Source organism: Lytechinus pictus, chromosome 4 (genome assembly GCF_037042905.1).
Source record: "Lytechinus pictus isolate F3 Inbred chromosome 4, Lp3.0, whole genome shotgun sequence".
Classification (NCBI taxonomy): domain Eukaryota; kingdom Metazoa; phylum Echinodermata; class Echinoidea; order Temnopleuroida; family Toxopneustidae; genus Lytechinus; species Lytechinus pictus.
The window spans coordinates 5,556,471-5,584,287 of record NC_087248.1 but is presented as its reverse complement, the minus strand read 5'-3'; the positions used below and the strand labels follow the sequence as shown (position 1 = coordinate 5,584,287).

At 36.3% G+C, this 27,817-nt stretch overlaps 2 protein-coding genes across 4 annotated transcripts; one reads left to right on the top strand and one right to left on the bottom strand.

Moving 5' to 3' along the window:
• The first annotated feature begins 900 nt into the window (after positions 1-900).
• LOC129259659 (glutathionyl-hydroquinone reductase YqjG-like) lies at positions 901-14,148 on the top strand. Its single transcript, XM_064098918.1, has 8 exons — positions 901-952; positions 2,841-3,013; positions 5,397-5,469; positions 5,834-6,032; positions 8,041-8,134; positions 8,660-8,776; positions 11,267-11,383; positions 11,888-14,148. Exons 1-8 carry the CDS (start codon positions 901-903, stop codon positions 11,984-11,986), a joined length of 924 nt encoding a protein of 307 aa, XP_063954988.1. The 3' UTR covers positions 11,987-14,148.
• Positions 14,149-18,532: 4,384 nt separating this feature from the next.
• Positions 18,533-27,741, bottom strand: LOC129259135 (protein DGCR6-like). Of its 3 annotated transcripts, none has more exons than XM_054897421.2 (5): positions 27,642-27,741; positions 24,358-24,545; positions 23,625-23,785; positions 20,346-20,452; positions 18,533-19,684 (listed from the first exon to the last, which is right to left on the bottom strand). In XM_054897421.2, the coding sequence occupies exons 2-5, from the start codon at positions 24,495-24,497 to the stop codon at positions 19,466-19,468; spliced, it is 627 nt and encodes a 208-aa protein (XP_054753396.2). In that variant the 5' UTR covers positions 24,498-24,545; positions 27,642-27,741; the 3' UTR covers positions 18,533-19,465. The 3 variants fall into 3 exon arrangements, with proteins under 3 accessions (XP_054753396.2, XP_054753397.2, XP_063954267.1); XM_054897422.2 differs by having other exon boundaries at positions 27,662-27,732; XM_064098197.1 differs by lacking the exon at positions 27,642-27,741 and adding an exon at positions 27,411-27,470.
• Between the last annotated feature and the right edge of the window lie 76 nt (positions 27,742-27,817).

Sequence of the window (27,817 nt, the reverse complement as noted above, 5' to 3'; positions counted from 1 at the left end):
CGAAATTCAGGGGCCGCAAAAATATTGTGAAACGAGGAGGGGGGCTGAATCTACAGAAGAGAGCTTGCAGTTTCTGATGGCCAAGATTTTTTAGAAATGTCACCAAACACAATCGAGTTTAAGCATATTATAAATAAGCAAAATAAAAATTGTTTCTTCTGTACCGCTATACATGCAAATAACATTTCTCTGAGACCAATATCATGAGCAAATCAGGAACCCGTTGGAACTCCATGACGCATTTCAGAAATCTTAATCAAACATTACCTGTCGTTTATTGGATACTTGGCTTGATAGTAAACTCGGTCATGGCCAGGTTGGCCGTTTCATCCTTCCGATGACTGGCGTACATATGAGGGGGGGACGGGTCTGCCCCTTCCCAGTGGGCCAGTGGCCGTACACAGCAGGGGGGAAGTTACCCCTCCCCCTGAAATTTTAAAAACTTTTTTTTTTTTTTCTATTCCTTCTCCATTTATATATCCCTCCATTTTGTGGCTGTAGAATGTAGAATTTGCCTTTTGGCACCGAGACTGATCAGAATCGACAGATAAAGGTCCCTCCAAATTCCCCTTTTTTTTCTTTCAAAAACATTGATGGGTGATTAATGTGAAACAAAAATATCTTTAAAATTGTCAGTCAATCCATTCATTATAGATGATACACATTTCATGACGTATACGTCACCATGGCAACGCCTTAAAATCATGGTCAGACAGCAAAATAAAAAGTGTTAAAATTGGTTAGTCGTTTTCTTCTCCTTTTCTTTCTCTGAGCAGAAAATGCTGCAGACAGTGGGGGTGTTGAATATTTTATTTATTGGCATATAGCGCATGTTAATCTACCCACGATCCTATCAACATGTTGTTATTTTCTCATTGCTACGTGATCTTATTGATAATAATGGCAAAGATCCCACAAAACTGGGAGGACAAAACCACAGTCCCACTGGTTGGTTAGATGGACCGATTTCACTAATGAAAGGATTTCCTGGTTTTAACACATGAAGGGCACAAAAATGAGATATGATATGAGCAGAGAGATTGAAGAGGGCTCCAGAATTTGACACTTTGATCTTGTTTTGATGTATCGATTCCTTTCTCTTTTCTCTCTCTTTTTATTCTGCTTCAATGAATGTTTTATGCAACACGATCGGAGCAATTATTGTCGCCCGAAGTAATGTCATAGAACCTATTTTACAGTTACATGGCCCATGCCTCTTCTAATTATATCATTTTCTTTCCTTCAATCTTCCCTTTTGGCTATTTTTTTTTGGGGGGGTTATATTTTTCTTCTCACTATACTTTAAAAACCATGGTGTGGTTACCCCCTACCCCCCCCCCCCCCCCGTAACAAAATAAGTTAACAATGGAATTTCTAATCTTATTTAGATGTATCAACCCAATGACTGTCGTTCTATCAGACTGTCATGTTTGTCTCCCTATCTCTTCAATGTTTGCTGCCAAGATGTCTTATACTTATATTTTCTCCTTATTTTTTTTTCTTATGCAGCATCTTCCACGTACATGACGTCTTCACTCAAAGTCCATTACAACGAAGTAAAGTCGATAATGAGACTCGCCTTACTTCGAACCAGCAATGTCACGACTGTGTTCATAAAAAATACTTAATACGTGTAATGTAGCTTTCCAAATGATAACGAGAAAGCTTTGCATGCATTTCTATCTTTAATTAGTGCGTTAATGAGCGATGTGTGCCAATATAAAGGTTATGGAACGAACAGGACAAAACAGACCCAATATAGCGCGTTGCCTTCAAGGAAAGGAAAGACTTCGTTAGTAGACGATATCCGTCCGCACGTATCTTGATTGAAAATCAAAGGATTTGTATTTTTACATTCATGTTAACCATTTGTAACTGGAGAAGGTGCACGTTGCCTGACATATAAAATGAAGTATTTTGTGGCGAGACTAAGTAATGTAAGCTGTACGTGGAGGCTACACTTCCAAGGAAACGCAGTTATTTTTAAACATCATGCTAACTTCATGAAAATATAAAGAACAAGAAAATCACCCTTTAACTGTTGCTTACAGTCTATGTTTGAAAACGAATGATCTTGTAAAAGCTTCAACTATGTGTCTTGTCCACCCCCCCCCCTCGTGATCCAAAAAGTTTGAGGAGCCGCGGGCATGGTGTATGGGGTAAAATTTCTATTTAAAATTCAATATTGAATTTTTATTTTAAAAAGTTGCAAATGAGCGAAGCGAGCGAGCAAATCTTTTACCAGTTTGATACAAAATTATATTTTGTGAAAGATTTTGACATAATATTCAAAATATTATTTCGTATTTTACCATTCTTCCTAACTGCTCTTCGTTTTGTTTTGTTTTTTATTAGTCATGAAACCTTTAGGGGTCCATGGCCCCAGCCTCCCCCCCCCCCCATCTAGTCGGACACATCACCATTTTGACCAATTCTTTTAAGTAGTGTATCCAGTGGCGTACCTAGGATTTTCCACAGGGGGGGCAAATTCGTCCCCCAAAAAATTTGACAAGCAAAAAAAAAACAGGTCTTCAACCACAAATATAGGATTTCGTACCAGAAAAACAATTGACAAGCAAAAAAAAAGAAGAAAAAAAGGTATTCAAGCTCGTCAGGGGGGGCAGGGATACGTCCCTTTCATGGGTTGTGACTCGTCAGGGGGGCAGACTGTCCCCTTGCCCCCCCCCCCCCCCCCTCCGTAGGTACGCTAGTGAGTGTATCACGTGGCTAAATCTGGCTTTTGTCATTTTTATCATGATTGTCCCTTTGAAAACGCAGATAAACAGCTTTACAAGTTAAGTGTTAAAGAAATATGCCTTTTATTCTTTTTGTTTATTCAGCTGACGGCAAGTTTCAACCGGCTAAGGATCGCTACCATCTGTATGTCTCCTTGGCCTGTCCGTTTGCTCATCGCACCATCATCACGAGGAAGCTAAAAGGCCTAGAAGATGTGATAGGGATGACCATCGTAGACTACCTTCGAGATGACAACGGATGGGCATTCACTGATCAGGTATAAGAAGTGTTTGTTCTGGCTATTGAAATCTAATCAAGATATGAATTGATATCACATCACGCATGCAGTCATATAGTTCAAACATGGTGAAGTCACCGGCCCGTGGCAAAGCTCATTGTCACTGGCGTTCAAACTCGAGGCTTGGGGACATGTCCTCCACCCTTCCCAAAAATGATAATAATAAATAGATAAATAATAATGATAACAATAGTAGTAGAAGTAATAGTAGTAGAAGTAATAGTAGTAGTAGTAGTAGTACACTCTAAATTACAGGGATTTAAAACAAGTCCACATGGACTGTAGTTAGGGACCAATCGAATTCCGGATTTAGTTTGAATCCTTAAGATTCATTTTTAAATCTCGAAAGATTTAAATTTAAATCATTTGAGATTTAAATTTAAGTCGTTAGGATTAAAACTAAATTCAGAAATCGATTGGTCCCTAGCTACAGTCCATCTGGACTTATTTTAAATCCCTGTAATTTAGAGTGTAGTAGTAGTAGTAGTAGTAGTAGTAGTAGTAGTAGTAGTAGTAGTAGTAGTAGACGTAATAATAAGAATAATAATAATAATAATTTATAATAATAATGATGATAATAATAATAATAAGATTTTTAAAAATAAGTTAATAGGTAAGTAGGTAGGTAAACAAATACATAAAGTAAATAAATTAATGAATAAAAGGTTCCACGAGAAAGGAAAAGGAGAAAACAGAAGAGAAGAGGGAATGGGTAAGATGTGAAAAAAAACTATCAAAAAATTACATTCTCATTTGACAAAGGTAAAAAAAATGTTGCTCTCTCGCTTCGCTTTCTCTGGAATTTGTGCCCCCTCTTATTGTGTGCTCATTACGCCCTTGCTCACTGTTGGTTTCCTGTGTCATCATGCATAGTTTTTAAGTCTTTGAAAAGGACTTAAGTTATTTTTTTTCTATTAACCCTTTAGGTTCATTTATTCAATATCAACACAGTGATATGTTTAAATAATGTATAATTGAAGAAACATATTTCTTTTCACGTTTGATAGACATAGGTCTGTACGCTATTTCTTGAATTGTTATATATCTATAAATCAATTTTATATAAAATATTTCATTTGCAGGAAATATTGTGAAGCCTAACAATATCGCCTTTTATCAAGGCTGTATAGCACATTGGCTTATTTGAGTGGTATTTATTTTCAGAAATGATTGCAAATTCGTGACAAACAGAAACCCCAGAAGAGAGAGCGAGGTCAGGGATATCAATATCGCATGAAATTATTGCCAGTATTGTTAAAATTTTCAATTTTTGTGAAGATGATTAAAGAAACCTGACGACTGTGATGAAACCGTATAAAGATACCATTTCCAAGAGCACATTAGTAGAAAGAATATTGACCAAATTCTACATTTTTTGCATTATTGAACGGAACATGCTGATTACGTTTACGACAGTGGTCAGATGGTGCAGCCCCACACCGTATTCTTGTTTAGAATGTACCCTTAATATACATGAATATCATCAAAAAGAAATGTATCATTTAGAGGGTGGTTTTGCTTCGTTTGTCATGTTTGTTGTAATATTAGTCAATTTAGATTGGTTCGAGAGCATATTTATATTAGGTACATGAAAGGGATCATTTTCATTTTAATAGCTTGGACTCGAGGGGGCCAGTGGGGCATACTGACACCCTGCAACATGCGGCATGTTGTATCACCTTCATGCACAATTTCATATTGAGTCATGGAGATGTTGAGCCTTTGGCGGGAAAACTTGGAATCGTCGAGCTATCAACTGCAAAATATATGAGAGGGGATTTGGTGAAAGGATGTGTTAAAGGGAATCATGGGAAGGGAAATAATAGAAAATGAAAAAAAAAACAGTTAATTGAGAGAGTGGCAGGGAAGAGAAGAAGAGCTGACTACAAAGGGTTGCGATCTCAATGGACGTCCCCCCCCCCCTTCCTTCGAATTTCAATTTTTTTATAGCAGCCTGTAAGGGAAAGGGTCGCCCCCCCCCCCCCCCGAGGGATCGAGCTTTACACTGGCCTTACGAGTCACTGCCAATGCTGACTACTACCACTATGACTACTATGACTACTATGACTACTATGACTACTATACTACTACTACTACTACTACTACTACTACTACTACTACTACTTCTATTACTACTACTACTACTTCTACTACTACTACTACAACTACTAATTCCACTACTAATACCACCATTACTACTACTACTAGTAGTACTACTACTACTATACTACTGCTACTACTACTACTTCTTCTACTACTATACCACTACCTTTACCATCAAGTAAGAGGAAGAATAGAATAAGATAAAGAAAAGTTGTGCAATGGATTCTTGTTTTCCCCTTTTATTCATCTAATCCTGCAGCGCCCAAAGACTTCACTAGACACTGTCAATAACTGCAAGTACCTCCGAGAGGTGTACAGAATCGCAGAACCGGGTAAGATTCAGTAAACAATCTCTATAAACAAATCTATTACTTGTAGAAGGTAGAAAATGAGTTAAATTGGATTTTGAATATTTATTAGTGCTATTTTATATTGATTAGTAATTTGTATAAATTTGTCGTACCGCAATTGTCCTGGCATTTGCAACGTTAAAATCAATTAACTACAGTCATGTATAGTATTAAAATTAAATTGTTGTAAAAAGTAATAACGGTTTGGATTCGATTCCATCGAAATGTGTTTATTAAAGTTTCGTCTTAGTTACAATAGAACACACAACTATTGCCCCGTATAACAGTCCTAACGATTTTCCCCCCTTTCCATTCTAAACGATTCGGTTCCGTTTATTCCGTTCAGGTTACGATGGTCGCGTGACCGTACCGGTCTTATGGGACAAGCAGAACAGGACTATCGTGAACAACGAATCCGCTGAGGTCCTTCGTATACTCAACAAGCAGTTCAATGCCTTCTCAGCTACGGAGGAGCAGCGAAATCTAGATCTTTCTCCAGATGACCTGATGGGAGCCATTGAGGATATCAACTCCTGGATTGCTCAGTGCGTGTACTAGTGTTGCTCATTATTATGACAAGTTTGAATGAAAATTATGTCCCTTTTTACAACTTGCCATATTTTTCTATTTTTTAATGGTGTGAGAGGACCGTGACATTGACGGCTTGCCGTGGTTTCTATATTATTTTTGGTCCTGTAGCAACTTCTCCAAAGGGCTGAACCGGGATGCGGAAAAGGAAAGAGGGTGAGAGAGAGAGAATGATACAAAAATCAGCTGCTTCTGTAAAATCCTAGTCGATAAATAGATTACAAATTGCAACGTAGATGAAAGAAATCAGATTGGTCACTACACATTTCTGACAAGACCTTTAAAGAAAACAAATATAACGAAGGAAATAGAAACAGTTTTGAGAGAGGGGAAAGGAAATGAGACAGGGAGACAAAAGAAGCTGAAATAGACAGTAAAAGATGAAACCGTTGAAAAATTCAGGAAGGGAAAAATCATTGTCTCATCGTAATTGAAAACTTTTCCAAACTTACAATCCTGCACTAATTGACGAGATTTGATTTGGAACGGAAGTGATCAATGAAAAGACCTAATGAAGCAGATAAATTAATTGCGGTTTGGGACATCCCATTGATATACATATGTACGTTCTAATTTGTTTTCATTGAAAATAGAACGCGCCGTCTGAAGGGGGAATGGGGAGACAGATAATCTAGAATCCCCAAGGTTATAAATGCTATTGAGTGAATGTCATGAATGATGATAGGAATTATTTCCTGTGAGTATATAGACTATACAAAATCTATTAATATATACATAGTGATTTTTTTCAAAGAGAAGTAAAGATCTATCATTATACAAATTTGTGACTTCATTATTTTTTTCATAAATCATGAAAGAACTATATACCCACGGTGAATTGTTGTGTTTAGAAATATATTAGAAATTGAGCCATATCATTATATCATAATATTTATTAAGATAAACTGAGGGAACATTAAAAAAAAGGGAAATACAGATTTTATATGGAATGTATTTTCAACAAGTTTCCATGGCATTTGAAAGAGACGCCATGCAGATAGAAAGATGTTTTAACTTTAATCATGGGTCGCCTCGTATATTTATTTTCAAGTAGGAGCTCGTGTCAATTAGACCTTAATTACATATAATTGGTGAATACCCTTTGTTGATTTCGACTCCAATTTCTCCTAAGAGTTAGTTTAATGTCTGTCATTTGCTTTTAGCAGCTGCGATATGAAAACTGTTGCATATGCCTGTTTTGGTGTTACTATTGCTTCGTAGTATATGATTTTAATTGTTTTTCTTTTGATTCAGCTCCGTACTAATGAGGACATCTAAAAACAAATGAATAAAGTTGATTTCGGATGACCAGATGTAATCAAATTATTTTTGTCAATCCTTCGTTTTGACTATTGATTGTGAATTTGTTTTAATGGTTTTCGGTCAGCTATGGTCATTTTATAACTGGTTGTTATCCCCGGGGTAATTATATCAATAATTATATTGATTATATTGATTTAAAATTGATATACACGTTAATCTATATTTGAATTACTTATTGAATGTTGAATCTTGTTCATGCTTTTGTTTAAATTGAATCAATTATCTTGTACATATTTATATTATGTTGAAGAATGAAAAATAAATTTGAATTGAATTGAATTGAATAGTTCAGTCATCCATCTGCTATAAATTATTGCCTTTTTTTTTTACATTTAATTTCAAGTATAGTTCCATAGTGAGGAAAATCATATTTAATTCTGTCTTTCTTTGGTTGAAGCCGATAGAGGAAAAGAGGAAAATGAAATTTCCACCTTTGTCCTTATCTCTGTGTTGTTTTCTCTCGCTGAAAATTTTCGCGTGATCCCATTCTGACTGTCCTCTCTCCATCTACGTCTATCTCTTACTCCTTTTTATATCCTTAGCCGCCCCCCTCACTCCCCTTCTCTCTAACCCCCCTCTCTCTCTTTGCCCATCACACTCTTTCGATATGCTCTTTAACTCATTCACCCCTCTCTCTTTCAGAGATATTAACATAGGTGTATACAGTGCTGGTTTCGCCACCACTCAAGAAGCCTATGACCAAGGCGTGATCAAACTCTTCAAAGCTCTGGACAGGGTAAGTCATCATATTATCATCAAGTTCAAAATACTTTTATCTCTCCTCAAGAGATCAACAGACAACAAAACACACCAAAAAATAATTATGTAGCAATGTACATAATATTTACAGAAAGTGAATAAGATAATGGCCAACAAGGAATAAACCTTGAAAGAGTTCTACTGAAGGAAAAAAAATACATGTTATACCTCAAAACGACTGCTTTAGGTTTTGATATTCATCTTGCATTCAACTCCATCTAACTCGTGTTATATGAATAGAAAAACAAGGAAAATAACAAAATGAAATACGTATTAGAAGTTTTCAGTTCTCTCGCTAGTTCAAAACTTTGATGTATAATGGTAGGCCTATTATGTAATAAATTATGTGCATGTACGTGAATGAAAGTTGTAATAATATGTAAACAAAATATACATATTTGCATATTGCTCCAATAAATTACCAAGTATTTTATAATCTATTTTATTGCATGAATAAAAGATTGTTTTTATAAATGAATTATTCATAAATACTCGTTTGTAGGTAGATGATGTATTGTCTAGGTCTCGTTATCTATGCGGAGATCGTTTGACCGAGGCCGACATCCGTCTCTTCACGACACTGATACGTTTCGATGTCGTTTACGCTCATCATTTCAAGGTATGTCAGATCTTATGAAACAATGCCGCCATCATCATCATCATTATCTTCACCCTTACACCATTACCATCACCATCATCATCATCATCATCACATCATTACCATCTTCATCATCATCTTCATCATCATCACCATCATCATCATCATCATCACATCATTACCATCTTCATCATCATCTTCATCATCATCATCATCATCATCATCATCACCACCATCATCATCATCATCTTCTTCATTATCATCATCATCATCATCATCACCACCACCACCATCATCATCATCATCATCATAACCGGTGTGTTGGCTCATTTGGTAGAGCGTCCGTCTCACTATCGGAAGGTCGAGAGTTCAAATCCCGGCCGCGTCAGACCAAAAGACGTTTAAAGATGGAAATTGCTGCTACCCTGTTTGGCTCAGGGTAGAGCAACGTCGATATGGCGCTGCACAGTGGCTGCTAGGCCCACGATTGATTGGGCAAATGAATTTTCGGAGTATTTCTCTTTCAGATTTCTATTTCGAACAATAAATGATGGCTTTTTATTTTCATTTTCATCATCATCATCATCATCATCATCATCACCACCACCACCATCATCACCACCACCATCATCATCATCTTCACCAATGCCACCACCACCACCAATGCCTCTCTTATCGGCAAGTCATCCCCGACACTATATAGTACCATAATCTCCATCGCCACAACCATCATCATCTTCACCAATACCACCACCAACACCAATGCCTCTCTTATCGTCAAGTCATCCCCGACACTATATAGTACCATAATCTCCATCACCACAACCATCATCACCATCATTACCACCACCACCACCATCATCATCAACATCATCATCACCACCACCACCATCATTATCAACATCATCACCACCACCATCATCATCATCTTCACCAATACCACGACCACCACCAATGCCTCTCTTCCTCTCTTATCGTCAAGTCATCCCCGACACTGTATAGTACCATGATCTCCATCGCCACAACCATCATCAGTATCATCACCAACATCAGCCACAACTATACCACCATAACCTCTCTTATCACCATCATCGGCACCATTATTATCATTATACCATCACCAAATCAAAATCACTCTCATCATAACCATTGTCATCATCATCGTCATCGCCATCACTCACCATTATCCTCATAGTCATCTTCACTATCATCATCCTCATCATCGTCGTCGTCGCCATCATCGTCATCATTATCACTATTATCATCACCTACATTAATTTTCCTCATCAATGAACTGCGTCTCCTTTGTCTATCAAAACAGACCCGTCAGGTCAACAGCCGGTACAAGAAGACTGGAGAGGAACACATAAGATAGGTTGCCAAAATATTATAGGAGTGAGGATAAAGGGTTGGTTAGATGTGAGTGAGAGTTCCTCCTCCCCTTTTACATGTACAAAGACAGAAGTATACATTTACTAAAAGAACTCCCAGATGGTCTAAATAATTATTTTTAAAAAGTTTATATGTATATGCTAATACGAATATCATCAATTATTACGGTTGTTTGTACTTATATCCATCTGGTATGATGTTGTCAAAGAAGAACTATAACGTGATTAGGGGTGTGTAGGCCTATTCCTATTCCAATTTGCTATCTCAATTCTGGCTCCTCATCCCGCCGTTCGTTACCCTGATAACTCGACTGTGAAATTCCCGAACGTGTAATGATCCAGTCTCGAGTGGCTGCTCAAAATTCATTTTGCATAGGAAAGGTGATTGTCATTTTAATGATACATATCCCATCCAGCGTCATGCCGTCATGTAAGCAATGAATGATGGATGAGGAATAGGGTAAATACGGTAAAAGAAGGGTCAGGGATGCGATCATGTGGGCGTCAGAAGGGCGTTACCACCATGCGTTGTGTATGGGCTAACGTCCTAATGGCTTTGAATGGATGCATGTGTATGGTAATATCTAATTTGCTTGTTGCTCATTATGATGACGTAAGGGGAGCAGATCACAAGGTGTCTAGTCTCTCGAAGTGATGTTCCCATGTGACCCATTTAATATAGGAGGATGAAGAACGGGAGCGGGATACGACAGAGGCACCATCGAAGAGACAGATGGTGTCGGGATGAGGTGGGCGTGGTTGTTTGGTAGACTGGTGTCATGACATTTGAGATGGAGATAATGGGGGAGCAATCGGATATCCATCAGGTCGGGAAAAGGGTGCGGCAATGCACAAAATGTTGCTAACATTGAAATGGTATCCTATTGCAAGCCTCATTCCGTATAGCAATTATATTTCCTAAATTACTACATTAATGAATTCCCGGGTTGAAGATAATTACTGCACATAAACTTTATGCAGAGCCCACTGGGAGTGCAATTCATAAGAGCTGAAGTGGGTACACTGGGTAAATACGAATTATAATTCATATTTTTAAAGGCCGAGTCCGCCTCAGATGAAGATCTAACAATCTTTGTTTGTTTGTTTTTAATTTGTTTAGTGTAACAAGAAGCGGATCGTAGACTATCCCAACCTGTGGGGTTTCACACGTGATCTTTATCAGACGCCTGGTATCGGAGAAACTGTAGACCAAGAACATATCCAGAAACACTACCAGGTAAATCGACATCTTTTAGATCGAATTTGAATGACACTTTCTAACTTCTTATGTTTCTTTTGCTTTCTACACAAACTTTGTTTTCGTATCGTTTAACGAAAAATAGAGACATTGTGACTAAGTCACAATGTCTATATAAGATTTATATTCTTGTCATTCATTCCTCTCTGCATCTTTCTTTGATTCTGTCTATTCTTGTATACTCTTTCGATTTTAACTCCGGTCCGTACAAGCTTGTAATTTTGTTCTCAATCATTGTGTTGTTACAGTATGAGTTATTCGGGAAAAAAGACTTGAAGGTTTGGAACATTAATTGAAATCATTGTGTCTGATGTTTCGAATATACTCCACTTGACTGGATGATTCATTTTGTTTATAACTGTCATGTTTGGTACATATGCATTTTGATAATGTTTATAATTTGACATAACGAATTTTATGACAAAAATAATTATTTTCAATCAAATCTGTTCTCTCTCATTTTCATCTTCGTTTGTTATTCAGATGGTTCACCGACACATCAATCCTAACGGCATCGTCGCAATCGGGCCCGATCTCGACTTCGATTCTCCACACGGCAGGGGTGCTAAATTCCAAAAGTAGAAGGATTGGAATAAGGAATATCCCAAAACCATGGAGCAAACAAAATTTCCTAACAAAAGAGAAACAGATTGCCATTGGGGGTCAAAAGTAGATGTTCTCTGTGCCCCCATATAGAGTATAGATTCGATACATTTTGGTCATCACATTACAATGATACAGCTTATTTGAAATGTCTTTTTCTCTTCTGTCTAATAAGAAATAAGTAAAGAAAAAATGTATTCATGTTATGTAGTGCCTTGTTTGTGTTTTTTTTTGTGTGGTAGATGATAATGTGAACCAAGTAAGACCAACTTTTCCTCTGAATGCAACCTACGGTATCCCTGTTAGTTATTTTACTTTTATTATTTTCGCTTGTTTATTATTTTTTCTTGTATACTTGTCTAATGTCATCATGCATGTCATGAATTATTATGAACTATTTGTAATTATTACAATTTTGATGATTTGATTTAACAAAACGTATACAAATATATTATTTTCCTCTGAACATTAGTTAACTTTAAAAAAGGGGGGTTCATAACTCTACAACGATCGCCCATGGAGGTCCCTGGACAATCAATGATTTAGGATAATGTAATGTAAATGAAGATGTCATAATTTTTCCATTATATTTGTTTTCATCCAATATTTTACATGAGTGTAAGAGAACCGTACAAACATATTTTGGTCAATATTCGTTTTGTCTGCATTTTTATAAACTTGCTTCAAATTATCTTGTAGAGTTGTAGGTCTAAAAAAGTAAAACACGATTTCCACAAAAAAAAACTATCTCATAACACTGTGTATGGTAAACTGAAGGCCAATGTTTATGTGCATGTTGTGTAGATAATAAAACACATTCCTTCCTATTCTTCGGACCAACATCTAAATCAGAAGACGCATCTGAAGCACAATATGTCACTCTGGTAGTACCAGAACATTCATTTACAGAGGATACGGGAAGGGACAGGGGGAGACCAACCCTACTTTTTCAAGAATAGAGTAAAATGAAGACATGGTGACAAAAAAGAGAAGTGGGAAGAAAAAAATATAAAATGAATCCTGGCTCCTGTACCTCTATAGAAGAAAAAACAACATAATCTTTAGGTCGCCTTTCCCCCTCCCCTATCGAAATATACTGGCGCCCCCCCCTATAAGTTCATATGGTGATAAAGCATTTGCTAATTTTGTGCCCAAATTATGGAAAATAAACTGCCTGTAACACTAAGATCTGCTGACAAGTTCAAAACGACTAAATCTCTGCTTAAAACACATTTATATGGTCATTGAAACCTTTTCTCCTTATATGATATTTTGGTTTAACTAGTGGTTTAACTATTCATGTTAAGTTCTTTTTTTTTAGGATGGGGTGCTTTTGTGAGTTGGTTTTGAATTAGGGTTAAGCCGGATTGCCTTTTGGGCAAGTTCCTTAAACTGTGGGTGAACAGGGCATTAAGATCAGGCACCTGGCTGCCCCCAGGCCCCCATAGATACATTTTTAAGTGCTGTTCAATGTAATTTCATTATTATGTAGTTGTTCATAGTAAAGCGTTTTGATCACATTTTGATAAAGCGCTATAGAAGCGCCTGTTATGTATGCATGTATCATAACCATCTTCCATAGTTTCATTATACCAATACAGGATTTTATATATATGTCAGGGAAGCGTTTCATGAAAGAAGTTGTCAGACAAGTCCCCTTTTTATCTGACAGGTACTCTAGTAACAAGTTGTCGGATCTGGAAACTTCCCTGATTTTGATTATCAGCCAATCAGAATTAAGCAAGTTGTCAGATCCGACAACTTGTCCGACAAGATGTTGATGAAACACTCCCCGTCTCACCTATTGTGGTAGGACAGAAACTGACATTCTTATTTTTTCAACGTTACAAATATCTGTCATTTTAGTGCGAATTGTATACCAATACTCAATCGATATTTTTATAGAACTTGTGGTTATTACATGTCGAGGAATTGTGTAGGCTTCGATTGTAGAGGGCGCAAATGCAAATCGACACCAGTCCTTTCCTCTGAACTCGATAGCACACAGACATCACTGATTGGCATTGAACTCCGGGATTGAACTTGGTCATCTATAAAGTTCTTCCAGTTCAGGGCCGCAATAAAAGTGGATGTAGTAAGCCATAGACGGCGGAGGAAGAAAGAAAGAACGTAAGAAAGAAGGAAGGAAGGAATGAAGGAAAGAAAGAAGGAATCGGAATGAAAGAAAGAAAGAAAGAAAGAAAGAAAGAAAGAAAGAAAGAAAGAAAGAAAGAAAGAAAGAAAGAAAGAAAGAAAGAAAGAAAGAAAGAAAGAAAGAAAGAAAGAAAGAAAGAAAGAAAGAAAGAAAGAAAGAAAGAAAGAAAGAAAGAAAGAAAGAAAGAAAGAAAGAAAGAAAGAAAGAAAGAAAGAAAGAAAGAAAGAAAGAAAGAAAGAAAGAAAGAAAGGAAAATGAAAAAAGATAACAAGTATATAATACTGAACCGGCTGAAATATAAATCTATTGAAACCTACATTATATAGAATAGCGAAAATGACAGTTTTTACTTCGGAAAATACACAAATTTTAAACTAGCTCCCAATGGGATTTTGTTCAGAAAAAATGACAAGCAAAGTAAGTAGTTTTTGCACCGAAATGACGAATATCTTGGTCAAATCTCTCCACAATTTGGAAAATCATTATTTAGAAACGTTGGTGACATCAATAAATTAACAAATTCCTTTCCTTCTAATATTTTACTTAGTTTATATAATAATCTCATACTCCCATACTTGAACTATGGGATATTAGCTTGGGGTAACTCCTCTGCATAGAATTTATTTCGACAGAGTATTGCTAATTCAAAAGCGTATTATAAGGATTATAAGTCATGAAGATTGATTAGCCCACACCGATGAACTTATTTTTATCTCTAATACAATTTTGAAAATAAATAACCTATACCACCTTCGTCTTGGTTGTTTTATGGATCAATTAAATCGCGGCGAATTGCCCTGCCTACTAAGTTTTATTTACAAAAAAAACGATCATTTCCATAGATATTCCACAAGACTATTATCATCATTTCACCTCCCTGTATTGAGAACATTATTTAAACAGAAAACTATCATTTATACTGGTCCTCATTTATTCAATTCTCTGGATGAAACTCACCAAGCTTATTTACTTTCAAACGCAAACTCAAATTTAACCAAATTAATCGTTACAATCTAAAACTTAATTGCAGGATGATTTTGTTGTCTGTCTAAGTGTTTCCTGTTCCGTGTTGTTTTGTATAGTGTATCTTTTCAAATTATGAATAATGATACCATTATATAAGTTAACTGGAACCTGTTTCACAAGCTCTGCTTTCTCAAGGTTTCCTCCAAATGGCAGTTGTTTTTTTTAATGAACATTTCACTCTCTCTTCGCGCTCACATTCCCTGTTCAGAGAGATAATCTGCTCACGAGGATAATTATGGAGCTTTAAATATCCCATTTTAAAGTAAATATGCACAGATTATTTGCTTGCGATTCGAGTTTTCATTGCATTCTGTTCATGCTTAAAAAAAGGACTGAATATAAGAATAATCAGCTGGCGCTACGCGATCGCATTGTTTGAAAGGCAAATTTAGGAAGATACGTAATCTCTTCATAAATTTCAGCAAACGGTGTACACTGGCGTAAATCCGGTCCGAGCAGTCGGGGTGAAAGCAATATATTGACCTAAGAATTATAAATTGGGGGACACCCCACACCTAATGCTATGTATATATCAGAAGCGGATCTAGAGGGGGGGTTGGGGGGTTGCAACCCCCCCAAAAAAAAAAAATCCGGGGACCATTTTTTTAAATCTTATCTTTTTTTTAAACTTGTAATTTTATTTTATTCTATTTCTATGTATTTATTTTTCAAAAATTTTCCCTACTGTGGGAGGGGGGACACCCCCTCCCACACCCTCCCCCCTCGCTCGCTCCGCTCGCTTGGACTCGGTCGCTACGCTCCCTCGCATACCACCCCAACCCCCCCCCCTTTATAAAAAGCTGGATCCGCCCCTGTATATGGGGGTATATAACCATGTACATAACCATATTATCTTTCAGTTAAAGGCCTCTGAGGATTTTTTTTAATGGCTATTATAATGAATTTGTTGTGTTGTCAACTACTTAAAGTGATTGGTTAACATTGGTTTGACTTTTAAAAAATCCGAGCTAGAAGGTCACACTTGTCACCTGTGTCTGTGATATGTTACAAAAATGAAGCCCAAAAAATAATTATTTAGTGCTTCAAAAATTGAAATATAAAGTGACCGAAAACACCATCTTAATTTCATCCCATACACTTATGTGTACTATTTAGGCGTCTATAAGACGCCTTTTTACAAAATCGGGGTTTGCCTTGTAGTTTTAGCTTTTCATTCTCAATAATGGTTGTTTTCAGGGTTTATTAGTTCTAATACATGCACTTGTACACATGTTTCATCTTGGTTTGATAATTTTTTTAATCGGCTGCTCACAAAGTTAAACAATACCTTTAAATGCCTAGGTTTATGATTACCAAAAGAGCTTAGAATGTCCAAATTTAAGGTCAGAATATCACTTTTTTCCAGCTAGCGCTCCGCGCTCGTATCAATTGTTTACATAACCTCGATACCCATCCTCTTCATGGTCACAAGAATCCAAAGTTTTGGGTCGGAATATCAAAAATTTTCAATTCGCACTCGCATGAAAAAAAAAGTTTATTTAGATACCTATCCTGGGTCAGAGGGTGTGCCATTTTTCGAAGCACCAAAGTCAGGTCGGGCCACGGGGCGCAAAATCCTGGATACCCGCCTGCCTTATTAGATATCTCATCTTGTTTGTAAGAAAAAAATAGATGTACATAAGATTTCATACTTAAGTGGGGACTAACCCCTAAACAAAAATCTAAAAATCAGCTTTTAGAAGCTGACTTGGAAATATGTCGGTAAAAATATTTGTTCCACCCCCCCCCCTAAATTTTGATACTTCCGTCGCCAATATAATAAGCAATAGGATTATATTCAGGAATCTCTCATGATCAAGATTGGTTTTTTCTGGTAAATTCTCATACATGTGTACTTGAATGAATTTTCTCCACATGTTTTAATTTACCATTTTAATCTCCTGAAGATGGGCCTAGAGCACAAACATTAACATTAAATGTTATTGTTTTGCATGCGATTGGGGATTAACTAGGTTAAAATGTAATAATTATATGTTTCTTGACACTTGGAATGTATTTTGTTTTATTATTTTATTCATACGTATCTTTTTTATTTTGTATTGTGGCCAATAAACAATATTCTTATTACCTCATAAATTCAAGATGGTGTTGTTGTCGCTGTCATCTTTAAAACTACTTCCCCATCTTTCTCTGCCCTCTTACCTCCAATTTCCAGCATAGAGAGACAAAGAGAGAGGGAGAGAGAGAGAAAGAGAGGGGAGAGGGAGGAGGAAGGAGGGGATGAAAAGGGGAGGGGCAAGACTCGCGCGTTCCAAAATAACAATTTTTACCTGCTGTCATCTTATTTCCAGTCTCGAGTTTATTTTCCTCATTCATTTAGGACCTCATCTCTTCATGTTCTTCCCATTCTTTATTTTATGGCCCCTTATATCATGTAAAGTTATAAACAGGTATTCAGGTCGAAAATGATATGATTTGAAAAAGTAGAGTAAAATGAAATGAGCAAACAATCTGAGTTATTTCATTTTCAAATTTTCATTATTTCGCAGATAATAGTTAATACATGTATGTTTGTCTTCATGAATATGCAATGAACAAACTGATAATGTTAACGCCCCTGCTTTCTTTTTTCTTATTTTTGGGGTACGAATATCTTTGTGAATTTCTTCTCTCGTCTTTTTTACGTGTATGAAATTCTTTTTAAAATAATTTAGTAATAATACGATTTGAATAATTTAATACCATTTGATAAAATACCAACGAAACAGTGGGGAGAAAAATGACATAATCAGCTAACTCATTGTATATTCTATTCAGGACATCATGCATAGATGACACGTTTCAGCGAAATAACGCAAAACTTGATACACCATGACTTCATTTTCGTCCAATTTTGAAGTAAGTTTCTTCTTCTTTTTTTTGAGGGGGGGGGGGGGGCTTAGGCCTACTCATATTATTCAGAGAAGCTGGGAGGATACTTCTATCGATATTCACCCAACTACCCCCCTCCCTCCTTTTGTCTTTTTCACTTGGTATCATTTATATACGTGTATTATTCACCCCCACCTCCCTCTATCTCTTTCATTCATGCTCTTATAGTTGTCTTTTAGCACATCCCTCTCTTTCATGCTTTTTTCCACTTTCCCGTCTCTCTTAATTTCTCTTAATCTTTCCTTCTCTGTCTCTCCTAGTTATCTTTTATCACATATCCCTCTATTTCGTCTGTTATTTCGCTTTCCCGTCTCTCTTTAATTACTTCCCTCTCTTTTATCCTCTTACTCTCTCTCTCCCACTTTAAACTTTCGTTTCCCATAACACCTTTCTCTCTTTCTACTTCAAGGACGTTTGTTGAATGTCACATTAACCCATTTCAGTAGCTGATATTTTCATTTTTCACATTTTATTCATATTCCAGTGCTAATGTAACATGATTCAACATAAATGATTTATTTACCGTAGTAGCAACATCAGCTTCAAAACTGTTCTTCCATTGGCCCCTGCATACTAACACAATGCTATTATTAACCTTCTCTCAACTTAATGATGGCTAAACTAGAAGGCAGAACGCCTCATTTTTAAAATTTGTTGGTATGGCTCCACTGGGATCAAACCCAGGACCTCCTTTTCTCGAGGTGGGCACTCTACCAATAAGCCATCATTCCTTGATGGTATCTGTATCTTGTTTTCAGAAGAATATTGCACTCCTTTTGTTTAATTATTTGCCTATTCAAAGACACAATCTGAGTTGCTTCAAACAAGGAAAAACAGGTATAACTATACTTCAAAAATTATCGCTTTTATTGAAGATGATTGTAGCAGAGAATCTTTACCATCTCCACTCAGAGCAGCTTGGTGCTGAACTCTATATGCAGTCTACACACACTCTGTAGAATGACGCGTTCATCCTGAACCAAGAACTGCAACAGCTTTGTCCATCAGAGTTGGTTGCAAAGGCAAGCACTTCATGCAAACTGCCAGTCTCTGCCATCTACATCCTGTGCAGCTGGGTGATAAATTCCAAAATGTACTTCTGAATTTGTCACTCTGCAGAAGCATGGGTTCATCTGAGAACAGAAAATCATGCTCGATCCAGGAAAGTTTGTTACAAATAATATCAACAAATCATTCAAGATCATGCTGTCTTGCAGTCTTTATCATCTTCATTCAGTGTCTCTTGTCAATAAATTCCATGATGTACAACTGCAGTCTACACTCTTTTAAGAATCACTGAATCATCCTAAACCACAAACTGCAACAGCTTGTCCATCGGAGTTGGTTTCAAAGGCAAACACTTAATCAAATTATTTCATATCATGCTAGCTGCCAGTCTCTGCCATTTCCATCCTGTGAAGCTTGGTAATAAATTCTAGAATGTACATCTGTAGTTTACATTCTGTAGAATCATGAGTTCGTCTGAAACCAGGAACTCCAGCTTTCTCCAGTGTTGTCTGTTGTTCTGCAGCACAGGTGTCCAGCTCTATCAATATTCTCTCATCCATTCTCTTTGCTTCTTCAGATATTTTCTTATCCAGTGCCTGTTGTGAAATGACAGGAATTATTGAAATATTGAATCAAGTTGAATATTTTGGGACAAAAAGAGATCTGTCTCATTGTTTTAGTCTGAAAATTTATTTCAGTTTAGGCAATTAGATGTAATTTAGTCATTTTTTTACTTACATAAGGTCAACTCATGCCCAACTTCAATATAATACATTGAAACAAAAACTTCACTATTTTCAAAATTGAATTTTGTAACTATTGTCATGGAAGATACATCACTTTGAGATTTGCGCTGGTACATGTGCAAAGCCCAGATTTCATTTTTTTTACTAGGAGTAATTCGTATGAAATTGAAAGTCGGTCTAAAATACTTAATCCCATTATCCTGTTCATTTATTTTCAGAAATCTGTTGTTTTGCAAAATATATTATCCCCCACCCCTCTGACAGATCTCAAGCCCAGGCCTAACATGGCATCTCTGATCTAAAAAAATATAGATACATTGTAATACACCCCTACCATTCATGAACAGCATATATGATATGAGCTTAGTTAGCTAAAGTCTCTATGTGCTTCCAAATGCCCACTGTACATCCATAGTGCCCCTTCCAGGAACTCATTTACTTTCCATGATTTTTGTGACATAATTATTCAAATTGATCAAATGACACAATAAGATTACACATTTTTACCTACCTCTTTTTCTTTCTCATTGGTGGCCTTGATACGTGGAATATTATGAGGTCTGCTCTGACAATCCTGAATGGCTACCTGGTGTTTCTTCTGCATCTGGTTCTTCTGGGCTGAAAATAAATTTGATAATACATGTACATAAAAGTGAAATTCTCACTACTTTTGACAAAAAGCTATTTTATATCTGGGCCCCGTCTTACAAAGAGTTACGATTGATCCGATCAATCATAACTATGGAAATCCATCAGTGTCATAATTTTTTTCTACGAAAAATATGCACAATGACCTTTATATGCAAATTAAGAGAAGTGCAGTGAATTTTCAAGAAAACAATGAATGCATGAATATACATCACAGCTAGAAAACATTTTGAACAAACATGCATAATAGATGTTGACGTTGCTGGCCGTCCATAGTTGCGATTGATTGGATCAATCATAACTCTTTGTAAGACGGGGCTGTGAACTATAACTATTTTCTTTGACGTAATAGGACTGGGTCCTGTCTCAGAAATAAAAGCAAACAATCTGTTGGGACCACAAATATTTGACCAACTTCGGCAAAATTTGACTTGGTGTGAGTAAATAACACATGGGCATTTTCACCACAGATGGACACAGAGGCAAAAAAATAAAGTTGATATTCATGTCAAATGCTTTATGTATTTCAATAAAACAAGACCTGAAGTTTCTGAGAAATTTTTTTTTCCGACTCTGGCAGCCATTTTTTATTTCAAAATGGCTGCCAAAGTATGGATACAAATTAGTGTTGAAAATAGTATATTGAAACATATTTTGTTTTGACAGATTTTTAAAGAACAGGTTTGATCATGATGTTTTCACCTGTGATTTAGCTTGCTATTATAACACTTTTTAAAATCCCACAGAAAGAAACACCAGTAATTCATTCATCTGATAAAAAAACATTGATGAAGTACATGTATGTGATATGATATGTAATGTCAGTTACTGAAAACATTAACTTTTTTTTTCATTTCCTGGAAAAGAGGATATATTATATGAAACTTGGTAGATTTCCTCTCTAGGTAACACCCCTCCCTTCTACACCAAAATTAAAGATTACCAATTCACAATGAAGCCATAGGGTACCATTAAATATATGTAATGTCAGTTACCAAGTGGATAATGTAATGTCAGTTACCGAGATGTAATGTCAGTTACCATGATAAAATGTTGGTTATCAATATTGAAATGCAAATATGTGGTCAATTTTATGGTGAAGAAATATTGTATACTTGTTATTTAAGTCTTTCACTTTAAAAGTCACACCAGAAGGAGCTTGCTATTGACTTTTAAAAGGTATAGTTCATAAGGAATACAATATGAAATTATGAAGGAAGTTGCATTCCCATCATGCAAAAAAAATTACTATGAAATTGTTTTGTACATGCACTTACCAAGTACCTAATTGTTTGTATCAGACAATTTTTTGTTTGGTTTTCGGGGGGGGGGGGTAGGGGGTACTTTTCCCAACCTATTGCCTAAATCTGCAACATTTTTTAAGCTTAACATTGTGATGAAGGGGATTTCCAGGGTCCCTTTTTTAGTTTCTAGGATTCTTTTGAGCATTGCCTTGCTATAAGTAAATTCCTGGTTTTTATACCTGTTAGTAGTGTGGATGTGTGATACAATTTTGTTTTGGGTTTACAACTTACAAGTATAGATGAAAAATTAAATTTGACAGTTCTTATCAATGTTGCATGGACCTACTAAAACTGTTCTTTTTTTCTAATTTACAAATAGTTCAGTTTCAGTTTAGAAGCTGGAGTTTATTTTTTGTTGACAGCTTAAAAAAGAAATTAGCAAAGAAAATGATTAAACAAATTATGAAGAGAATTGAAATTCGACAGATAAGCATTGCTTGCACTGACCAGAATAGAAATCAATAAAACTACATGGCTGCATGAGATTCGGGGGAGGGGTACATGTAGCCTAGGGAGGAGACCCTTATTCATTTTTGCCTTTTTGAGGGGAGGGGGAAGTTGGAGAAGGAAAAGGTTTAAAAAGTCAATATAAAACTGATGAATATATTATGGGTGTATAGTCAGAAAAATCCATGTGTACAGTCAATGCAATATCAAATTACTATAGGAAAACATGTAGCTGCTATGACCCCATCCCCCCCCCCCCGAGTAAGTAAACATACATTTCTTATCTTTTGACAATTAAAAATGTGAAGTATTATGAAACTTTTATGATTTTAAAAAGCCTTACATATAAGTACCAAGAAAATTATGCCTTTGAAAATCATATAGCACTGGTAAATGTTAATGTGTATTGTCAGTTACCGACAATTAATGATAAAAAATGTTCAAATCAAAGAAAGGAATTAAGAAAAAAAAAAAAAAATTTCATTGAAATGTTCCTAGAAACTCGGGTATACTTCCACATCAAGCTCACTTTCATGTGAAGCCCTGCACAGAAGATACAATGCAATGATTCCACACATTTGACTTCCATGTGTTATCTCTATGGCAAATTAAGTGTAATGTCAGTTACCGTAATGTCAGTTACCAGCATGGTTGTGGAAAAACTATCATAGCCCCCAAAATACAAAAACGAATTGTTTAATATTTTGACACATCTTAACCTAGTTACGGAGGTATATTTACATATTCAAATTATTACTCTATCTACTCAGGGACAATGAGATATTTCAATTTTAATGAACACCCTGAAATTGCATGTCCTTTTGCGTAATGTCAGTTACCGACACATTTTTGCTTGCTGATGCGTAAAAAAATGTGGTTACATAGGAAAACTTAGTATCAGAGTATACAGCAAGGTTCACTTTATTAACTCTATCAAATGCAAACTCCCATCATTTGTTGTTTTAGAGATACACACAATGAAAGGTGTGAAAACATTGTGCCGTGAAATGTCAGTTACCGTGAAAATGCCCACATATATTTTGAATGGGCCCCGTCTTACAAAGAGTTGCGATTGAGCTGATCAATCGCAACTATGGAAAGCCAGCAAAGTCAACATATAAAATGCATGTTTGTTCAAAAAAAATTCTAGATATGAATGTATATCCATAAATTCATTGATTTTTTGATGATTTGGTGTGTTCTCCTATGTTTACAAAGAACATTTTACAAATTTCCTGTAGAAAAAATTATGACCCTGATGGATTTCCATAGAGTTACGATTGATTGGATCAATCGAACTCTTTGTAAGACGGGGCCACTGATAATTGCTACATCTTAGGCAATCATTTGGCTTATTGAAGGTCACCTTAGGCAGGGTCAACTGTACTTACATTTGTGACTACTATGGAGTCTTGCTCTCTGTTCCATTAGTTTTCTCTCCATCATCTGTTGTATCTCAGAGAGATGTTGGACAATCTCAAAGACAGTTCCATCCAGCAGAGATAAAGCTAGGTTAGATATGGTTGTGTAGGGTAGCCGCTGCTGAAAATTCCTGTTTATAGAAACAATTAGTGCATACCTGAATTATGTATCCATGATCCATTCAAATAAAGTAAAATCTGCATTTAAGTTGATCTCTTGGGACTTTAATAACACATGTTTTGCATTTTCTATTGTCTGAGAAAATGCCTCAACTCAGGGAAGGCCCTGTAACAAAATATCAAATCAATTGTAAATATGAATCATCAATGTGTCTAGATGAAAATCCATCCTCAGAGTTACAACTCACTATAATTATTCTTTTTTCCGGTTAAGCATCTAGGAATCATAATTCATATACTAGAATTGCCATTAGTGATATTACATCTCATAGATTGATTGAAAAGCTCATTATTTCTGAAAATTCTGAAATATGCTTCCTTTTATTTCAATATTTTAATTTCACAAATTGAATTAGCATCTTTATTTCAGCACAATTTATTGGAACAAAGAGAAATCTGTTTGACTTGTAAGGCAAATTCAACTTGTAGATATGTAAAATACACCTTGCTTTGTAAATTATGATCTAAAAATTGCTTTAACTTCTAGAAGGTTGACCAAGACAGACTGTAGTACTGTACTCACATAGGAATCTGCCGAGCCATGTCCTGTAGCTGACTCAGCATGGTATAATGACGTTCTTGCTTCTGTCTTTTGATATCCACTTCTGATATCATGTAGGCCCCTTCTTGAAAACTCTCCTGCCCTTCATCCCTAGGGTCCATCTTTATGAATGGCCTTTGTCTCAAGTGTGTACACCAGCTGTTGGGATACTTGAATTAAAGGCAAACAAGCATACATATTCATCACTATAAAATGCATATCAGATGTAAAATACAAAAGTTATAAATGTAAAATGTTTCATTTTCAAGAAAGAGTGATAAGCACAACAAATGTTGCTGCCCTCTATGTCTGTTGATCAAAACAAACCCCAATTATCAAGTATAAATCCGAAGTACTCACAAGACTTATGCGACAGATGTTAGTTATCGAAAAATAGCTGTCATACATACAATGGTTTTATTCCATTAGCCTGGTACACTACACAATCAAACAGCTAGGGCAAGAACTATTGGCATGAGTATAATCTCGTATGACAGTCATTACAAATCACTGTCAGTCACATAGCTTTTTTTTATTAGCGTTGTGTCCCCATCGTGATCAATAGCTGGATGGAGCTCGTATGCTGCCGAACGTGCACGTACATGTACGACCTTGAGGCTACAGAATAGCACTCCATGACACAATTCACAAAATAACAGGCCATATCAATGCATTAAGTAACAACACACACATACGCAATAGAAAAAAATGTGGAACTTGGTGCATGCTTGACCTTAAAGTTCTTGTAAAATAAAAAAAGCAAAAAGTTTTCAACCAAAAATTTAGGGCATTTCGTCCACAAATTCTTTTTTAAAGGTCTTCACTTTCAAAATGGGGGGGGGCACACTTGTATTTTAACAGAGGTAGAGGTGTTGTGGCTCAGTGGATAAGTCTCTGGACTTTGAACCACAAGGTCCGAGGTTCAAACTCCACTGCAGCACTCGCATCCTTTGGCAAAGCGTTTATCTACATTTGCCACTCTCCACCCAGGTGTAGTTAATGGGTACCCGGTAGGAAGGAATTCCTTGAATGCTCAAGCGTCTGATCGGGATAGCCGTGCTAAAGCCAGGGTAATAGTATGCAACGCTTAGAAACATTTGTATTAAAGGGGAATCCAGCCTTGGCCATAAAATTTTGTGTTGGGAAGGAGAAAATAAATTAAACAGAATGGTGAAAGTTTGAAAGAAATCGGACAAGCAATAAGAAAGTTATAGCTGCTTTAAAATTGAGATCACTAATACTATGTAGATTTCAAATTGGCAACTGAGTAAGTAAATTATGACAAGGGGCAAGGACAACTTTCCCATAGGCCATGCACTTTATTATCAGGGATTTGTGGTTTTCTCCTAAGTACCCATTCCCCTGGGGCAGTAATCTAAATATAACCCAGGTAGTATATTGTTTTATGTCCTCATGAAATAAAAATTAAATTTGAAATAAAACTTTTGGGAAAAACAACATTTTAGCCATAATATGTATTGGAGTACATGGAAGAGTAGTCCTTGCCTTACATCACTATGACATCCCATATGAGGCCAATTTGAAGTCTCCATGGGTATAGTGATTACCAATATTTACAACATTTAAAAATTCATAACTTTCTTGTTGTTTGTCCAATATTGTTCAAACTGTCACATATCAACTAGTCTGATTTTTCTTTTCCTTATAAAAACAAGTTTTTATTTGGGTTGGATTATTTATCATTAACAGTATTTTTACATTACAAATTTTAATCGTGCCTCTCAAAATGGGGGGCACGGGCCGGCTGTGCCCATTCCTGGATCCGCCAGCGTATCAGGCCACACCAACGCCTAAACAATGCACACACACACAATGGAAAAAAGTGTGAAAATTTGTGTGCAATCGACCTCTTGGGGTAATTTTAATAGCCTCATAAGACTGATAAGACTGTGCTGTAGCTCTACCTAGCTGATATCAACGCTAGAACTTCTAGAAAAAAATTACGCCATTTAGTGAAAAAAGTATTATAATCTCCCTATAAATGTGTTATGAACGCCCAAGCCGTCAAAACCTTCTTGGCAGGTACATTGTGAAGGCAGATCAAGGACTCGCTTGCCGAAGGTCCCAGCTAGATAAGGATTCTCTCCTTCATTTCTGATCAATTTGTTGCATTTCAGTGAGCAAAATTAATTTCTCAAACTCCTCTCCCGACAGTGACAGGCATAACAAAGGAGCACAAGAGAAATAGACCGATCAAGTGATTAGAGGCCGGGATATGGACAGAGCAAGAGAAAGTGTGAGAATGTGACAAACACCACCCCCCCCAAAAATAGACTCCTTATAAAGTTATAGATCTAGACTACGTATGGCAGTGTATCCTATTGCCGGACACAGGTACCTTGAGAATTTCAGCCGTCGACGATCACCCACAATACACAACATTCGATCGAAGGAGCGGAAGAGATTGAAATTCTACAAATCAGGCCCATATTTCTGTCAGAAAATATATCGATTGTTATATAATATTTTAAGCATTTTCTCTCATTTTTAGCCTTGTTTTTGCAATCTTGTTCTTCTATGTATTGTTCTGTGAAATTGAACTGCAGAAGTCTTGCAGTACAAAATTGCTTTCGTACGCAGTAATAATGCACGTCAGGAATCATAATCATAATAGTGTCAGGTAATACGTGACTAGACTATATAGTCTAAATATATATTCAATTTCTTTTACAATAACCAAGAACATTCCTGTGCACGTCACGCGTCATCGGCATGCCCCATTTTTTCTTGGCCTCGGGCTCTTCCCTCAAAATTATTAAGTCAACCTCATCCAGTCCAATCAATCCAATAAAAAAATAGTCCTTTTTAATTTTAGTTTTTCATCAAATTATATGGTCAATTGGCTAGTCAAAGTCTAGATCTAACAAACGTTAGATCTAGTTGATTTGGGTAGCTGTCACAAAACAGGAACTCTTTCCCATATTTTTATGGTTACTTATTACTTAATTTTAGCAATCTCTAGTAAAAGTCTGACTCTGATTCTGAACAATCAATGTCGCGCGCTGGCTACTGACAGTGACACTCAGCACTAGCTAGCTCTGGCAACAGGCATCCTAGCGCGAATTGAATGAAAAGTCCCCCGAAACTCAAGGCGGCCTCATCTCAGACGTCGCCTCGCCCTCGGTCTTGCCAGCATGAGTCAGACATTTTATAATGATACTCGCTCTCTCATACTACTCAAAATCGTATAATCAAAATTATTAAATCGTTTGAATTTTCTTCTGTGTGTTTAAATAAAAATTTACCTCACAAATCTAACACTAACTTTAGGAATGCCTGAAAAAAGACACGTCTAGACTCTGGCTCTTCCTTTTTTCCTTTCTTGTTTGCGCATGTAATCTGAATGATATCGATCATGATTATCGATATGCAAATTAATTATGCACGAACCTTTAAATTTCAAAAATCGGTATGAAAACTT

What these genes read in the sequence shown, in the direction of transcription:
- LOC129259659 (XM_064098918.1), top strand. Translation starts at nt 901, where the DNA reads ATGGCAAAGATCCCACAAAACTGGGAGGACAAAACCACAGTCCCACTG. An exon ending in ATCAACTCCTGGATTGCTCA is followed by an intron (nt 6,033 to 8,040) that starts GTGCGTGTACTA and finishes TCTCTCTTTCAG; the next exon opens with AGATATTAACATAGGTGTAT. An exon ending in TCTTCAAAGCTCTGGACAGG is followed by an intron (nt 8,135 to 8,659) that starts GTAAGTCATCAT and finishes ACTCGTTTGTAG; the next exon opens with GTAGATGATGTATTGTCTAG.
- LOC129259135 (XM_054897421.2), bottom strand. Translation starts at nt 24,497, where the DNA reads ATGGACCCTAGGGATGAAGGGCAGGAGAGTTTTCAAGAAGGGGCCTAC. An exon ending in ACTCCATAGTAGTCACAAAT is followed by an intron (nt 20,453 to 23,624) that starts GTAAGTACAGTT and finishes ATTTATTTTCAG; the next exon opens with CCCAGAAGAACCAGATGCAG. An exon ending in CCAATGAGAAAGAAAAAGAG is followed by an intron (nt 19,685 to 20,345) that starts GTAGGTAAAAAT and finishes ATTTCACAACAG; the next exon opens with GCACTGGATAAGAAAATATC.